The sequence below is a fragment of the Engystomops pustulosus genome, chromosome 3 (genome assembly GCF_040894005.1).
Source record: "Engystomops pustulosus chromosome 3, aEngPut4.maternal, whole genome shotgun sequence".
NCBI classification, from domain to species: Eukaryota; Metazoa; Chordata; class Amphibia; order Anura; family Leptodactylidae; genus Engystomops; species Engystomops pustulosus.
The window spans coordinates 87856604-87875632 of record NC_092413.1 but is presented as its reverse complement, the minus strand read 5'-3'; the positions used below and the strand labels follow the sequence as shown (position 1 = coordinate 87875632).

At 41.3% G+C, this 19029-nt stretch overlaps 1 protein-coding gene across 11 annotated transcripts in view; it reads left to right on the top strand.

The window, feature by feature from the left end:
• SASH1 (SAM and SH3 domain containing 1) overlaps positions 1–19029 on the top strand; it is a 568005-nt gene that overhangs the window by 457147 nt on the left and 91829 nt on the right. For all 11 annotated transcript variants that reach the window (XM_072141332.1, XM_072141330.1, XM_072141341.1 and 8 more), the window contains exon 2: positions 15791–15919. In XM_072141332.1, the coding sequence (XP_071997433.1) occupies positions 15791–15919 (129 nt within the window). The remainder of the gene's footprint in view (positions 1–15790; positions 15920–19029) is intronic.

Sequence of the window (19029 nt, the reverse complement as noted above, 5' to 3'; positions counted from 1 at the left end):
GTGGGCTAGTGCTTGATAGATGAAGCTGTTAAAGGGAACCTGTCATCAGAAATAGACCTAATAAACCACTACCATTGTTTCTAGAACAGATTCTCAATAATGTTTGTTTCATGGATCAGCTTGGTGGAATCATACAGAAAATTAAACTTTGAAGTGATATGTTAATTGGTTGTATAAAGTCAGAGAGTTAACACTGAAGTCAGCTCTCCCTGCCTCTGAACACCCCCACCTATCTGATTGGCATGATTCAGAAGACTCCGGGAGATCTGGTCAATGATGTCCTTGGATGCAGAACTATCAGTTATAGTAAAGAGGGCATTCTAAGGCTGGGAGAGCTTGACTTTAATGTTAAATGCTCCTCCTCCTTGACTCATAAAACCAAATAACATCTCACTTCAAAGTTGATTTTCTAGATGGTGCCACCCCACCAGACCAAGAAAGAGACATGATCTAGAAGGTGCTGAGCTACTTGGCAACATACTGGAAGTGGTGTATTAGGCCAATGTCTGATGACAGGCTCCCTTTAAATTAAGACCGCCCACTCATTTATGTGAAATTATAGCAGATTTTCTCGTTGCAAAAGCCTTAAGAGCAGTGATTTAATTGAAAAAATTACATTACTCTTACAATAAAACTATATGTAAATGTTCTGAGCTCCTACTGATTATGGCACAGTGTCCATAGAGTGCAGCCCATATCCAAGCTTACAGTATCCCTTTAAGACTAGTATGTGCATGTACAGAATTTACTAGTTGATTAGCAATGCTACAAATCGATCAAACATTTAGTAAGATGCTACCTGGCTGCAGTTTTGATCAGTTTTTCCAGGAGTTTATTCCTTATATCTGTAGGAGTGAATTTTGGGGAATTGTCAGTCTGATGAAGAGGCCCCTAAATGTGTTTTACATTAGTTTGATGCCCTATTTTCTTGTGGCACTGTGGTCCTAAGACTGAATACAACCGAGAGCAACATGTGCATGGAATGTGTATGGTCTCCTGTGTTTGTGTGATTTTCCTCTGTTTCCTTCCACATTCCGCAGACATACTGATAGAGAAGTTAGATTGTGGCCCTTACTGGAGACAGTACATGATGACAACTGGAAAGTACTCTAGAATATGCAGAGTAGATTGGTGCAACACTTTCCTCTAGGTCTATGAAAAAGAACAGAGCAATCTACATATATGTTAATTTGGCCTGAGTAAGGCTACATGCATGAAAACACAATTTTTGGGGGACATTTATCAGGGCATAGGGGGGAATAAAGGGGTGTGGCCAGATGAGGATTGGGCTGGCGGTGGGACATTTCTGCATCATTCCTGTGAACCTTTAAAAGTGAAAGTTCACAGTCTTCGCCATATTCCTATGCCAGAAATATAGGCTGCACGGGCGCCCCACTGAATACATCAGGAGGCCTATATTTCTTGATGTAGTCGGTGGCACAGACACATTCATTTCTATGAATTTACACACATGGCTGTCCGTTTTTGCAGCTTGAACAATCTGAGAGTGCATAGAAGTTAATGTATTCTTTCATTCTGCTGCTGGAGCTTCATAGTGAAAATCAATATGTAATCATACAAAAAGTCCCAGTGTAGCTCTGACCTCAGAGGAGGTCTGGCCTTTGCCATGGACAATTTGCTGATAAACTACTTCATGTTCTAGTAAATCTGGATCCCCAGCCCACACTTCTGCTACTACCCCCAGTGCTGAGAAAACTGTCTCCAGACCTTTTGGTCATCATTCTTGCATAATGTGAGGTCCTGACACTTGTAAATAAAAGTATTGATCTTGAATGCTTTGAAAAGGTTGTGCTGCTGAAACTAGACTCCTCAAAGCCACATGACAATGAGACCCCTATCACTGTGAAGCCCTGCTCTGGTGTTACTGTAATGGTGGAATAGCTCCTCGGTACTAGCTATGAAAGAATGTGGCCAAAAACCACGAATAACCTACTACTGACCAAAGAGTTTTAGCATGTTTGCAGATATAGTGCTTAAAAGACCCTATCACTTTTACTCACAACCTACAAAATGTTTGCATAGTTTTTTTTTCCTGACACAGCACTAGTTAATACTATTTGGGGCTAATGTTACAAAGAATGAAAAAACTTTTATTTTAACATACAGCAATATTCATAGTAAAAAAGAAATGCCCCATTGTGTTGCAGTGTTTTGATATGTAGAGGACATCTATGGCAATGTTTGCCATTAGTATGGGCAGTGTGACTTTTTTTGTATTTATTTGGATGTTATGATATTTTCTTTTTGTTCTATATGTGTGTTTGTTTTGTCAATCATGGTGGCCTGGTAGACATTTTCACTTTAGAATTTTCTATTTTTCAAGTTTCTACTATAACTGGCATCTACAGCTACATGACTACCAATGGGGGTAGAAGACATCAGCAGAGCTGTACTGGGTCTGAAATCCAGATTAAGCATAGTAATAATTCATATCCCACAGATACTCTCAGCACAAATATTTTATTAACCACATTTATTATGCCACATTAGACTTTTGATCTGCTTAACGCAGATATGTAAAGTTACATTTCAGACCTACGGTAAATCCTTTCTGGCTGATATCTGTCTCTGCTTTTATTCTTATGCTTTCTGGGTTGCCACTACCAGTACTATGTTATTGGTTGGAGGGAGTCATGGATAAGCTGGAATGGGAAATAAGCGCATGGCCCCCTGACCTACTAGAAGTACATAAGACGTCACAAGAAGTCCTGAAAGAGGCTTCTGGCAGGTGGCTTGATTCACACCTCCTAAGTGCAGAAGGGGACATTTTATCAGAGTAAGTACAAAATGAGTGACCCTATTAGGGTATAGTACTTACTCTGGAAAGCCTTTATTTGTGGCCAAATACTTTAAGATGGTCATACCTACACTCACCGCCCACTTTATTAGGTACACCATGCTAGTAACGGGTTGGCCCCCCTTTTGCCTTCAGAACTGCCTCAATTCTTCGTGGCATAGATTCAACAAGGTGCTGGAAGCATTCCTCAGAGATTTTGGTCCATATTGACACGATGGCATCACACAGTTTCCTCGGCTGCACATCCATGATGCGAATCTCACGTTCCTCCACATCCCAAAGATTGAGATCTGGTGACTGTGGAGGCCATTTGAGTACATTGAACTCATTGTCATGTTCAAGAAACCAGTCTGAGATGATTCCAGCTTTATGACATTGCGCATTATCCTGCTGAAAATAGCCATCAGATGTTGGGTACATTGTGGTCATAAAGGGATGGACATGGTCAGCAACAAGACTCAGGTAGGCTGTGGCGTTGCAACGATGCTCAATTGGTACCAAGGTGCCCAAAGAGTGCCAAGAAAATCTTCCCCACACCATGACACCACCACCAGCCTGAACCGTTGATACAAGGCAGGATGGATCCATGCTTTCATGTTGTTGACGCCAAATTCTGACCCTACCATCCGAATGTCGCAGCAGAAATCGAGACTCATCAGACCACGCAACGTTTTTCCAGTCTTCTGCTGTCCAATTTCGATGAGCTTGTGCAAATTGTAGCCTCAGTTTCCTGTTCTTAGCTGAAAGGAGTGGCACCCGGTGTGGTCTTCTGCTCCTGTAGCCCATCTGCCTCAAAGTTCGACGTACTGTGCGTTCAGAGATGCTCTTCTGCCTACCTTGGTTGTAACGGATGGCGATTTGAGTCACTGTTGCCTTTCTATCAGCTCGAACCAGTCTGTCCATTCTCCTCTGACCTCTGGCATCAACAAGGCATTTCCACCCACAGAACTGCCGCTCACTGGATGTTTTTTCTTTTTCGGACCATTCTCTGTAAACCCTAGATATGGTTGTGCGTGAAAATCCCAGTAGATCAGCAGTTTCTGAAATACTCAGACCAGCCCTTCTGGCACCAACAACCATGCCACGTTCAAAGGCACTCAAATCACCTTTATTCCCCATACTGATGCTCGGTTTGAACTGCAGGAGATTGTCTTGACCATGTCTACATGCCTAAATGCACTGAGTTGCCGGCATGTGATTGGCTGATTAGAAATTAAGTGTTAACGAGCAGTTGGAAGTGCTAATAAAGTGGCCGGGGAGTGTATAAGATAAATGTTGGTCTTATTTCAGCAGGATCATTTGACTTTCCAATGACAGCAGTAGAGAGACTGGGTATTTGGATTTTAGCATACTTGATCCTATGTTCGAGAATGGCTGTTCATCCAATAGTGCTCCAGTGTATGGTCCTCTCAAAGAAAATCTTCGATCAAGATCCTGCATGATAACCCAGGGTCACTCATAGATCCAGGCACTGGGACTGTGGTAACCTTCTTGTATTTGTTACCCATTGCCTCCTTCCTTCTAAAATAAAGGTTTAAAATTATGCTAATGAGTCTGAGCGGCTTTGGGGGGTTTCCAATAATCATATGTTTTTTTCCCTGGTTGTTACAATAAACAGAGCAGGTCTCCTCTTCCAGACTTCCTGCTGCTGCTAGATTACGCAGGCAGAGGGAGGAGGGAGAGAGCAGGGGGAGGATGAGACATGTTCTGCTCATTTTAACAACCAGTGAAAAGACATCTCTGAGGGGCTCTTGAAACACCACCCTGAGCCCCTCATTAGCATAATTTTATAACTTTATTTTAGAATGAAATAGGCCATGGATAACAAATATAATGAGATAACCACTATGAATAAGTGTCCCTGGTTTATCCAGGCATGATTTTGATGGTAGATTTCCTTTAAGTGAATGTGAATATACAAACATTCCTCAATTTGGTGGAATTGACATCCCATCAAATGACAAGAATCTGGCAGCAAAATTTGTTGGCTGTATTGGATGGCTAGAATTTACCGGGGGCTTATAAAATATAAAGTTTAACTTTTAGCACATAATAAAGAAATACGCTTCCCAGGATTCTAGGTATGTGGCATCTTATCTCATCCCAGGTCTAGATATCAGTTAGGGTAGTAGCATGCATAATATACACTATCCAGAGAAGGCCATCTTGAGTGGGGTCCCTCTGGAGGTCATATAGAGAGTCCCAGTTTGTCCTATTGATAAAAATCCTGCATTTTTTCTACCATTGGACAGATCGACTCATTCAGAGAACATAAAAACAAGCTGTAGATGCGTCTTTTGAAATTCCCGTCAGTGAACAGTCACGTTATTGTAGTGGTTTGTCCTTACTGGAGTCAGGCATCTGGTTTTAAATGTAAAGTTGTATGGCATCTATAGAAGAATCGGATGTATAAAGAGACAGTGTGGTGACTGCAGAGATGCTGGCACAGAAAAGCGCTGTCACGTGGTGCCGTGTCTGAAAAATACATTGTGCTGTCATATCCTGTTAATGCACTTGTAGGTCGAATTGCCCTCCCCGAGGGCAACTATTAACTATATGGTGAGTCCAATAGATCAGTAAGAACTCAGTATGAAGACAGTCTAAACATTGTCTTCATGGATCACACACTGTGAGTTATTGGCATCTTTCAGTTACTTTTGCTGGATGCTTTCTTTGTGCATGTTTAGACCATGCTCGGAAAGACAATGGGAGTCCATGAAAACACCCATTCATTCGACTTATTTATAGCACTGAAAGATTAACGGTGAGATTTGTCACCAGCTGCCAGACGGACATTTGCGGCCTACATTGGTTCTTTTATTATCGATACTAACGTTATAACTAACTACCCCAGATGGCTAACATGCTTAGACATAACATTTGATGGTGTGTTATTGTTACCGGAAAGAAGTGCTGAAGCTGCGATATATTTGAACCTACTTGTTCTGGTTATGATCATTGTAGAGTTATGCTTTTGATGTGTATCTGTAATGCCAATATGTTTATGCCATGGTCAGAATTTAGGGAATGTTATGGGTTCATGTTATCGTGGTACACAGTAGTAAGCAGGATTTGTAAGGATCAGAGGAAACACTGAAGTTCTTCTTTCTTCTGTTGTGTTGTACAGATTAGTGGCATTGGGTAATAAATCCAGAATTTAAGATATTTACAGATGTAGCATACCTGCATACAGTAATGCGCATTCTCGGTCCTCAAGCTATGGATCCGTAGCCTATTGGTTGGGGCCTGTATGTTATCGCCGTGTGAGGTGCCAATGCTTGTGAGCCCATTGAAATACAAGGGACCACGTGCTAGACATTGAGCAAAGGATAGCACAAGGTCCAAAACAATTTGCATGTGCACGTAGCCTAAGGCCCACCTGCACACAAACATATATATATTGCACTGACCGAGCACAGTTCAGTAGACAGGATTCCTAGCATCATGAAGAAATATGATTCAAGGCCCCCTGTCAGGTAACAACTCTCAGAGTCGCTGTTCAGCTGGCAGGCAAAGACTCCTTGCATCATGTTTCTCTATGATCAGGTCCAGTGCAGTGTGCTAGGTCCGTGGAATCTGACAACACAGGGGTCAGATCTCACAGACTTAACATGTTTGTGTAAAGGAGTCTTGTATATAGCCTTGTGCACAGTCCAGTAGGTGGTCGTAGTCGGTGACTGACGGTAATCTCTACAGTCATACAAGGTAGGAAGTCACTCGCTAAGGAGCACTGCCCACCGGACTCCTAATTATAGAATTATCAGAGCATTTAACTGGCAAAAAGCTATATGCTAATGAGGCTGCTCCTGCTCTATATCATGCTGTCTGAAGATCAGGTAGTCCTGTTTAGAAAGACCGGTTTCCTTTATGAAGTTCTTGCTGTATTGAAATTGATTGGTTGCTGTTTGATTTGTTCATCCCTTCCCTACCCTAATCTTGCTACCTACCATGGCTTACCCTACCTCCACAGAGACTTGTTTTCTATATGTTATACACCAATGGTTCTGAAGGTATATATATTTTACCACTAGGGATAGATATGAGCTGGTTCTATGCAAACTCCTATTGTTTTTCTTTCTTTGTTGGGTAAAGTTTTTTTTTTCTCTTGAAATATCCTTTCTAACATCTTTTGAATACTATGTAACAATTTGTGTTGTTGGCCTATAGAAGCTGATTTGAAATTGACATAGCCTGAATTTGTTTTAGTAAGTATTTCCAGCTGCATATGGGTTGTGAACTGTACATCTCGCATAACCTTGCCAAATAAAATTCAGCCTACAGAGTTTACTGTGTGACAAAACCTTCCCTTCATCTACATCTGTTATCATTCAGTTGACCACAGTGTGGAGAGCCCTAATCCAAAACATCCACCACGGGTCAGGAAAGCGCCCATCTCTCTTGAAATACTGTGTCTTCCACTTTATTCCGGTTTTGAATGTAAGGTTACTGTGATAAAGGTGTTCTCCATTAGGAAGAGATCATTCTTGTTTGGAAAACAGTCATCAGGAAATTGGTCGGATGTTTTCTTGGCATTGTTGGCCGGAGAAGTTTCTCTCTCTTGCTTCCAATTGCATTTCTGGAGCCGTTCCTTAAAAAGTGATTTAGAATGGATTTCTAATGTATTATCTCAGTTTGAGGAATTACAGTCTTTTAAGTTATCGTGTAGCATCCTCCGAGTGGGGAGGATCGGTACTTGTTTTTGTCATCTTCCACCCTGACCTTACTTTCACTGCCATATGGAGGTCTGTAACTTCTGGATGAATGTTAGGAATTTAAAGCATGTCAAAGAGACCCTTTTCTTCTCCGAGCACGAGTGGCCTGGTGGATATACATCTTTTGTATCATTCTAAATGCTATCATTCTTCACTCTTCATTGCATCATGTAACCTGATATATCTGCTTTAAATATGGATTTATGATACGTTTCAACATTCCCAGTCTGTATCTTCCTCTCTGAAGTCCTCAGCATCTGCTTCCTAGTCATTCTTTGTTGTCATCTCACTGATCTGGAATACCATCTATTATGCTGATAGAAAGATGGCTCTACCTTGGAACATAAAGGAATTTTTCCATGTATCTTTTGAATATTCCTGGAAGTACTTTATCACCAGGGCCGATACAGGAAGCTGCCTGTTACTAGAAATGGTTGGTTTTAATGGATACCATGCTTTGTAAGTGGGGATTTAGGTGTATACCATACAAAACGCTACAATTCGAATGCAATTTTCTGCACCATGTTTAGCTGGACAATAGATTCTCAAGTCATATACCTTCATCATGTGAAGCTCTCTCCCTTCATACCTATCATCCTTCCAAATTCACTTACAGGAGGTTGTCTGCCATGTGTCCGTTATAGTGCAGCCACAGCCTGATCACTTTGCCTTTAAGGCTTCTATTTGAAAATGAAATGATTTTATTTTCTATGCGACGGTCTATATTTTTCTCTATCAGCTTTTATGTTTGTCTCTCCTCAAGGAAGTAGAGCTCCCGTAAGTCTTCCTCTACTCGGCACCAGATTACGGTAATGGAGTGCGCAGGCCGCTATTGGATGAAACTAAGAAGCGGTGTAGAGGACATTCTAAGTGGTTAAATGGAGATATGCATTAGAGGAGCTGTCCAGTCAAGGCCATCTCTGCCCATGTGCCATAAATTGTTATGTGGATAACTGATATATGGACATCATGAAATGGGAGCTCCTGCAAATAACATTGGAAGTTTTAACACATAAGATGGAAACATTTTGTCTCTTAAAAACAAAAAACTTTCCCTACATCCTTGAAGAGAATATCATTTTGTATTTCTGACTACTTGATACTTTCATGGAGCTCTCTGTTGCCTTGAATTTAAAAAATGACAGACTTCATATAAACTACATAAACCACACATGGTTGCTCGATGGAAAAATAGATACATTTTGAAATGACAGCTTACTGCTAAATAATGATTTTGCTAATAACAATGAAACATCTAAGGGTACATTCACAGCCGCGCTGAAGAGGAACAGTGATAAGCGCTGCTCACCTCTACCCTCTCCATAGAGCAACGCAGGGCAGCCACAGGAACACCGCAAAATATAGGACATGTTCATGGTGCGTTGAAACAGTGGGGGTCATTTACTAAGGGCCCGATTCGCATTTTCCCGACGTATTACCCTAATATTTCCGGTTTGCGGCAATTTTTCTTGAATTGCCTCGGGTTTTTGGCGCACGCGATCGGATTGTGGCGCATCGGCGCCAGCGTGCACGCGACAGAAATGGGGGTCGTGGCCGAACGAAAAACCGACGGATTCGGAGAAACCGCCGCATTTAAAATAAAAAAGTGTCGCTGGACACGCACTTACCTTCACCAGGAATAGGATCGCGAACTCCGGCGGACCTCGGCGGACTTCAGTGCAGCAGCGACACCTGGTTGACGTTGGAGGAACTGCCTTAGTGAATCGCCGGAAAATCCGAATCCACCACAGAGAACGCGCCGCTGGATCGCGAATGGACCGGGTAAGTAAATTTGCCAATGTCAATGGGTACTGAAATGAAGTCGCAAATCGTGTGGACGTATATCGGCTTCTCATTAAGTTCATGTGAATGTACCCACATGAATTTTTCAGCCTTGTTGACAGGAAGTTTAATTCTGTCAAAGCTGGAAATGTTCCTCCTCCCTTATGCAAGCGGGGACAGTCACCTGATGGCACCCACACTGCTCCGGAGTTATGCCTCTAAATTTTGCAGTTTTTTACTTGCTGTTAGTGAGGATTTTTTTCTGTAAAATCAGAAGGCGGACTCAATAAATTTTTCCTGTTAAAATGGTCTGGCTATGTGCATAGTATAGTGGAGTCAGTATATGGAGTCCTGAATACATAACTACCTGATGATGAACCCTGTTCAGCTTTTACACACAAATAACTAGTCAAGCTTTTCTAACGCCACAACCAATGATCTCTGTTTCAGCAGGAAGGGGAAGCAGCTGGCCTGCACACTACATCCAGGATAGTGCATCAGCACTGCAGTATGCAAATAGTGTACACCACCGTGTGCGCACTGGTTATAGGACCCTGGCATAGCATGTTGGGTGGAGAAGGGAGGTACAGTGAGTGCATGTCCAATAATTTGCGGCCACCCAAACAAATTACAATTCAATTGGAAATTCTGTCAATCAAATGGATGATTGTATTTTCCGCTGAAAACAACGGGGCCGTTGGTTAGCAGTGAAAAAAAAAGTTGCAGTACAGTTAGAAAATATGGTCATGTACATGTAGCCTGAGGCCTATGCTTTTCTTAAATGGTCTTCTAGCTGCATGCTCTGGGTTAACTATTTCCATTCCATGATCAAAAACTATTTTCCATTTCGTTGGTGTTTCTCATTTCACATGAAATACGGTGTTGACCTTGGATTCTGTGTGGACCTGTCTGTGACCCCATTTGTTTTTGCACAGCTATGGACTGGGGTGACTTGCTTCCTTGTTGTCCCGTGGAGTTTGGGCTTGCCGTGCACAGGCGTCCGATGGCTATTCTTCATAATACAGTAGAGAGATGACTGTTACACAACTGTGCTCATTAAGGATGGATGGGATGGATGTTGTGAAGAACAATTAAAGCCATTGTCATTATAATAAGACACAAAAGATGCAGAACATAGTCACGGGATGCAGATCTTTACTACAAGATGCAGACACATTTATTCCCCATCTGAATGTTTTTTTTTTGTGCAGAGTACAATAATTGACTATATTGTTACAAAAACATATTGGGCAGTAACTAGTTATTAAAGTGACCACAGAAGTCCAATCAGTTGCTGCGCTGCACATTGTTTAGCTTCTGTACTTGGTATTGCACATCAGCCCCTTTTACTTGATTTGACAGAGATGTATGTATATTATATGGATACACCTTAGTAAAATGCGAATGGTTGGTGACATACTTCCTGTTTGTGGGAATTAGTTTATGGTAGGGGGAAAACTTTTCAAGTGGCCATTTTGAAGTTTACCAATTTGGATCCAACAGTTTTTTTTCCAATGAGAAGAGGAACATGTAGCACATCAAACATATTGAGAATTGCACAAGAAAATAATGGTGTGCTTGGCTTTATCATAACTTTATTCTTTCATTAGTTATTAACAAGTTTATGACCACTTATAAAGTGCGTTCTAAGTGCTTCCCTCTGGGTTCAACACTTTGAACACATGACCCTTTTCCCATTGGAAAAAAAAGTTGGATCCAAAATGGCCGACTTCAAAATGGTCGCCATGGTCAACATCCACATCCATATACCAATGTGCCGCAAACAGGAAGTTGATGTCAGCAACCATTCCCATTTTGTTAAAGTGTATCCATATAAATGGCCCACCCTGTATTTATGGCCTATTGCTAATAATTTAAGTAGACCAAATGGATCAGGGGTTTTCTTGAATGTAGTAATGTAGAACTATGGGAGAAAACTGAATTTCCTGAGGAAATCCTGAACTGGGCGAGTAAAACTGTATATATGCCTTTATTACGCACATACCTTTTACTGGCCGAATAGCAGGAAATGTTTTTTTTCTTCCACTAAGTCTGTGTAGGAGTAAGACTAAATGACTTTAGCCTCCAGTAGTTTTAGTCATTTCCCATCCTATTTAAAGGCTAAAGAGAAGGAAACTGTAGGAAGGAAGGTCTAGTCAGAATGGAATTGCATGACAAATGAAAGCCTACCTCCCAAGTATATGTGCTGAAAGAGCCAGGACTCGGTAAAGTAAGTCTCTTGTACTGTTGATCATGCTTTGTGGCCCGGCCTGTGTGTATGTAGATAAAATCTTCAGGATAATAACTCATCTCTGATTTAGGCCAGAGACAAAGTCATGGTTGGTCCAAGTATCACCGAGCTTGCGTTGGCGAGATTTTCAAACTATCTACGGTGCAGAACATGATAAAAGGTGCGGAATGGCAACAAAGTCCTTATCATAAATAACGAAGATTATTTGTGGCGAATACTATTGCGCGGAGTTGTGCTCTATGCAGACAGTGCAGTGTTAATGAATAGTTCCATGTAGAAAAGAAAAGAATAGCAGTCAGCCGCATACTGTCCGTAGTTTCAACTTTTAGTCCTTTATTGGTGCATACTCACAAAAAATACACAGCAAACGGGGAGAGAGGACACTCTGCGCATCCCTGTGTATTTTTTGTGAGTACACATCAATAAAGGACTAAAAGTTGAAGCTACTGACAATATCCGGGTGAGTGCCATTCTTTTCTTATTCTGTGTGGTGGGACTGTCCACGGTGCCGAGGCTGGGACTCCAAGCATCATAATGATATAAGATGCAAGGAGTTCTTGCTTTGCTGCTAAACAGCAACTGTAATCAAGAGTTAGGTGGGCTGTCTAGAGTCCACAAAGTGTGGTTTCTATAAAGTTATACAGTTTACTTTCTGTATCAATACATCAGGGTTTTCTAGATCTCTGCTTTCTGTCATTCTATAGAAAGATTCTATGTTTACTTCCAGTGGATAGAAATCGGTCCATGGTCATATGATGTCACACACGGGCACGGCTTGTTAGTTTCACATATCAGAGCTGTGTGTCATATTCAGAAAAGCAGTTTACTCCATTTAATAATTATAATAATTCTTTATATAGCGCACACAGATTATGCAGCGCTGCACAGAGCTTGCCAAATCGGTCCCTGTCCCCAATGGGGCTCACAACTTAACTGTATGTTTTGGAGTGTGGGAGGAAACCAGAGCACCCAGAACTCTTTGCAGATGTTGACCCTGGGACTTGAACCTTTTTTTTCAGTAAGCTTAAAGGGTTTGTGCCAAGTTTTGTGGTTATCCCATATCCACAGGATAAGAAATAACATGATGATCGGTGAGGGTTGAACTGCTGGAACCTTGCCGATCATGAGAATGGGACCCAACACGGTCTGAAGAACAATGAATGGTCCTGTTCTGACTAAGGGTTGGAGCATCAGGATAAGAATTCATCCATTCAGTTGCATGGATGTGCCTCAAATACCCGAGCACAGTGATGGGCTATCCCTGGCACTCCCATAGAAGTGAATGGAGCTTCCACTTAATTGCGAATGGGACCCCTCTTCTCTAAATAGCATGGATCCCAAGGGTCAGACCCTCAACGATCACCTTGTTATACCCTATACTGTTGAAAACTTGGGACAAACTCTTTTAAAATGTCTTGTGTATCTAAGAGTATGTTACCTTTCCAATGCAGCTTTAGACTAGTAGCGATTTGACTAGTTGCATGTGTTTCCTAATAGTCCATTTCTAGAATAATTTTGCCTGGGGAATTCATAGTTTATATGGTTGAAAAAAGCCACATGTCCATCAAGTTCGACCAAGGAAGGGAAAGGATTGGAGGAGGAAGGGATTTAGGGGAAACCATTCTATATAACATAACTGTCAATTATGTTCCTTGACCATAATTCTACATGGGCCTCTAAAACCATTGATTTCCTGGTGTCTGTTTTCTTGTTGCAGTGTAAAACAATTGTCTCTTTCATTTGGCCTTCTCCAGAGCTCTATCCTTCAATTACCTTCATGTCCTAGCATTCAGTATGACAAGTGCCGCAAATAATGTGTTAGATGATGAACCCAGGATCTGTTAATAGAGATGAATGTCCCCTCTGGTAGTCTTGTGCCCTCTGGCGCTCTATTAATGAATGCCGCCGATGCACTGACCCTAGACGTGCTCTATAATGAAACGCTGGTGCTGGTGGGAATCATTATGTATTGTAGTAGCCGACAAGTCCCAGAGATAAATAAAAGTACAGTATTTACAGCCATCTGGCATATAATGGCCTCATTTCACTTGGCATATGGGGAAACCGTAACAAATTAATATTGTCCGGGCAGAGCTTTTTGTGCAGTTATTGCCAGTTTTATTAATAATAAAACATATTTTTACAGACATTTTAAAGGACATAGAAGCACAAATATTGTAGTTAAGTTTGGTAGATCTGATAATGGCATATACAGTGTGCACTTTACATAGCATCTACTTTGTAAATAGATTCTTCACCCAAACTATTTTGGGGGAATGTGCTAAAGGGAAACTGCCATTATAACCATGGTTTTGGGAATTGTGTATTTTCTGGCTAAATTGGATGATTGAAGACGGGGTAGGATAGACACCTTGGATCATATATCACTGTGATGCTCGGAGTCCTATCCTCAACACTGTGGCTGGTCTGTGAAATCAGGACACCGATTGGCCCGTGATTCACTGATTGACTAGAGAGTTGACGAAAGGAGTCCCTGCTTTCCCACTGTAAACAAGCTTGGTGCTGCTGTTTTTATTTTTTAAAGAAGGGACTCGTTGTATCATATATCACTGTGCGGTATGGAGTCCCATACTCTATTCTGCGGTTGGTTAGTGAAATGTTTCCAGCACAAAGTCTGTGCATAAAGAATGTAAACTTATGATAAAAGACACTTTTCTTGTATATTTTTAGCTTATATTGATGTTTATGGAAATGGTGGGCTAATGGTTTAAGCTGATGTCTTTAGCACATTAATGGGAACCTGTCACCCACCATGATGCCATAGAACTTGTAATTAACACATTTCAAGCCCGTCCTTGGTTATGGCGTGGACTTCACATCCTGGCACAAAAAGAGCTTATATTTCAGCATGCAATGTATGTAATGATGACAGCACTCCAATGCCGCAAAACCATAGCCCCCTGTGAATTTCATGTCAGTGCTGTGTTTAGTTTTGCTCCCTTTCTGTACACTCCAGGGGCACACAATGTACAGGTGAATTTAATGTGGAACAGAATCTGTTCAGAGGACCTGGCCACACAAGTCCTATGATTGCAACAATTCAGCGCCAACATAGTGACTGTAGGTATGCAGCTGATATAAATCCTCTTTATCTGACAAATTCACATTTTTTTTAGGAAGGGTGTGTTTGGAATGTATACAGGTCCTACTGGTGACATGTTACATGAAGATGCTGTTAATACTAAACAAATTTCACTATATGTTAAAATCTATGTTTTTTTTAGACAGTAATGCTCAGGTAGCACCTGCAGTGCCTGGAAGCAGACTCTGACCTTTAAGACCCTAAAATGACACTTAAGACCTAAATATATGTTGGATTGAGTGGAGCTCGGGCATGTGGGTTCCTGACTTTTCACTGGAAATATCCACATGTATAAATAATGTGAATAAGCTGGAGATCTGACACTTGCATTGTTCCTTAAGTGGATTACTTGGGCTGTGCTCTCACTATTCTGCGACCTTTGGAACCATTAACAGCTTTGTGAAAGCATAACTTAGGTGATAAGTGCTGCCTAGGGTAAGGATAAGTCTCCAGCCATATAACTTGTTTAGGGAGCGTGTGGCAGCTGTATATCACTTGGCTACGTAGCTTCATGCAAGTCATTGCACAAAGCAGATGCATCTATTTATGGGAAGAAGTAATCTTCTTGCTAGTTCAGTCTGTAAGATTGGACTAGGCCGCCTACTTTCTTCACTGCATGGTCCAGTTTTAATGGTCATTTGCCCATTGTGGGTCCTAATGGAGTGGACAGGGTTAAGCATGGAATGCACTAGATTCATAAGAAGAAAGGAGAGCCCCCAAAGTTTTTATTTTCACTTGTTATTGGCTGACACTATGGGCACACTAAGCAGTATGCAATGCTGTGTCTGTACTGACAACTTAATGTCATTGCTTGCTCTCTCTTATTTGGAAATTGGACAAAACTAGTCCTTTGCTAGAGGTGGACTAGATAGCATTTGCTTCTTTATTGCTATTATGTACAAAAGCTCAGATATATACTGTCGCACATGCAGGAAGCAAAGTGCAACAAAGAAAAAGCACATCCTGAAAAAGACCACATTTACTAATAGCCTGTGCCACTATTGGATTATCTGCCGCAAGACAGATTGCATCAGTCTTCATATATTTGGGCCATTGAGATATAATATAAGCAGTTTGTCCATTTTGTATCCCCCTCCCTGACATTCTCTCTTTCATGCTTGTAGGATGGTTCGCTGGGAAATATTGACGATCTCGCTGAACAGTACGCCGACTACTACAACACCTGCTTTACCGACGTGTGCGAAAGGATGGAGGAACTGCGCAAACGCCATGTTTCTCAGGATCTGGAAGAGGTAAGGGGCTTGACACAAGTTTATTATGATTAAAACGTTGTAATATTTTGGGGTATGGCTACATGCTTCAGCAGCCATGTGTCACATATGAGTTTAATGGGTCCTTGCACTCAACCGTACGTAGGGGTCGTATGCTACCCTTTCCCCAAATAAAAGACACCTCCCGAAAATAATTAAAAATTTTTTCAAGCTTTGAAATATAAGGCCAATCCTGAAAATAAGACCTAGCAGCAGTTATTGCTACAGCTCCCTACACAACATATTAATATTAGTAAATCTTTTAGATACTGCAACAGGTTGTGACATGGGTGACAAATTCATGGGATAAAATCACTGACTGTTGCAATGCAAATGTTCTATGAGCAGCTACCTGGACAAGAAGGGGCTCATTGAAGGAAAGTGTTATTGCTAAACATGAGAGATTCTAATAGAAATGGAGATCAAGAAATTCAGTTTGGAAAGTTCTTAGGATGTTACAGAAGTTGCTGACATAAATAAAAAGTGTTGCTTTTTGTTCACAAATACCAGAATTGGTAAATGTACCATAGATTGTTGTACAGGGAAATAGAGTCACAAGAAATTCTTGATGGAATTCAGATGGTTATGCTGATGTATGTGATGACATGACTACAAAAAACAAGTTCATATTTAGTTCCATAATAAAAGTGAATTCTTGGTTATAGACAAATAAGACCTAGTGTCTCTTTAGGAGCAAAAATTAATATAAGAAACTGACTTATTTTCGGGGAAGCACAGTACATGTACGAACAGCAGCTAGCATGCAGCTTCCACAGGAGTACGTTGTGCACAGCGCGGTGCTCTATCTTTTGCTGTAAGAGCGGCCCGGTAGCACACCTCACTGTGCAGCACACCTCCTCAGCCTACACCCACGTCCCACACCGAGCAGAGCATATGTTTGTGTGTATGGAGCCTAACAGTGATAACCTACCATGTGCTATCCAGGGAAGCAGGGGATTCGGCTACACAAAGCTTCCTGCAATGTCTGTACTATATATATAGTATCAAAGGATCATGTACATCTTTATCGTCAGCATCTGCAAGTTCTCTACCTTGAGAAGCAAGACTGTCCCTAGTTCCCAGGAAAAATTGGATTACTGTGTTGGAACTTTATACTAAGTGTCCTATTACTTTATGAACACAACAATGCCTGGCAAACAAAAAGCAATCTTCAGGTAAAGGAAAGTTGCCCACTTTGCCATGGATTCAATCTGACTTCAGGATAACCCCAGACTAAAAGGTGTGTGCCGCACAGGATACAGCACTTGATAGAATTTTGTGGTAAAAGTTCATTGATTGGAAAGTGCAGATATTGAAGTTAATTTGGAGGATAAATCTTATTTATTGGTAGTCAGAGGACTACCTATATGTATTCTCTTTGCCCTCCTGCATTATCAGTGATGAGAAAACGCGTAGAGGAAGACGTTAAAGAACAGAATTTTCGGCTTTCAGGGAGAGAAAGCAATTTGTGTAAATCGCTGACGACGTTTAAATGTTGAGACATTAGGATTGTAATTAAGTCTTTGCGCGGCTCAGGGATGATTTGTTCCTACAACCTGTTCTGTTGCATTCACATTTGGAAGCTGCAGATAGCGCCTCTGGCTGCCTGCTCTACACAGCGCAGAAGCTTAGTTACAGATAAGTGAAATAAAAGAAGTCTATAAATCAGAATAGGCCAGGCCTGATTTATAGCTCGCAGGGCACAAGACACCAATGTAACCGTGCTGGATGTGATCGGCACTGCTCTGTGTCTGATGGGACATCCCTTCACTATATGATGGATTGTGACAATATTGTGTCAAACATTGTGAAATCAAAGTAAATAGCAGTACTAGCTTAGCTTTCAGGTAATTGAGAGGTTGGGTCTGAATTGGGAGACCCTGTACAGCCATAAAAAGCTGTGGACAGCGTAGGTGTAAGTATAAGTTGCCTTCATAAGACTCCTTTGGCTACAATGAAAGTCATTGGAAACATGGTGAGAAGCCGAGTGGATGAAAAGTCCTACTTGCAGGTTCTTTAACTTAAAGGTCACTGCAACAGAATCCGGGGAGACCTTAATATTGTGAATGTGGTCTTTTAAGCACCCCTTTTTTAATTATTTTTATTATTCCAAACATGGGGGGGGGGGGGCTTTGGAGTTTTGTTTTCTACTGCTTTTATTATGGAGCAGGATAGGACAAGCCATGCCACAAATATCAAAATAGCTTTATTTCTTAAGGTTGTCTTTAAAATATGTTTTGAATATGTTTATAGGGTTGAGCATTCTGCGCCCATCGTCACAGGTCTCCGGCTTTGAATTCCCATGCATACACAGTAGCTCTTGATGTGGCAACGGAAGCTACTGCGCATGCGCAGCAATCCATATCCGAAATGCTGTGACGTCAGGTGTAGGATGACGCATGAACATGGAGAGTGGCAGTAAATTTGCATATTTTTAAATGTTTTTTATAAGAATGAGTGAGGCTGTCAATGAGAAAACAGATCCTGCATCACTGTGACTTTTGGGAGCTACTTTGGTAAGTGGATTCCCAAGGGTAGATTTCCTTTAAACTTGTATGGGGTTACTAAGAATGCCTTTAAATGGTGGCAGCTGTATACTATCTACTATTGACATGCGATTGGCTATTTTTGAACACAACACATTTCCAATTGTGATAGGGTGTTCCCACTTGTGTGACTATTATAAAGAACTGAATATGGCTATTATGCTTCTTTGGGGCAGCTTTTTGTTTTACGCGTGAAACCTGATAAATAAATGTGTCTCGCCACTCTCATGTTTAAAGGAAATCTACCACCAGGATGAAGGACTGTATGCACATGAGCTTGAGGGGCTCCATTCTACATTAAGACCTATGGAGCCTGGAGCCCCTCAGGCTCATTTGCATGCAGTGGTAGATGCCCTTTAATGTATTTTAGTGAAAGAAATAACACCTAGGGCCCTATGCACACAAACAAAATGGTGGATGTGATTTGCACCATATTACAGCCACTATTGAGGTCTATAGCATACGGTCACAATGCGGTAAGCACATCATGTCTCACTGTGACCTGATCTTTAAGATCTTAACATTGATTTCATCCAGTGGACATGC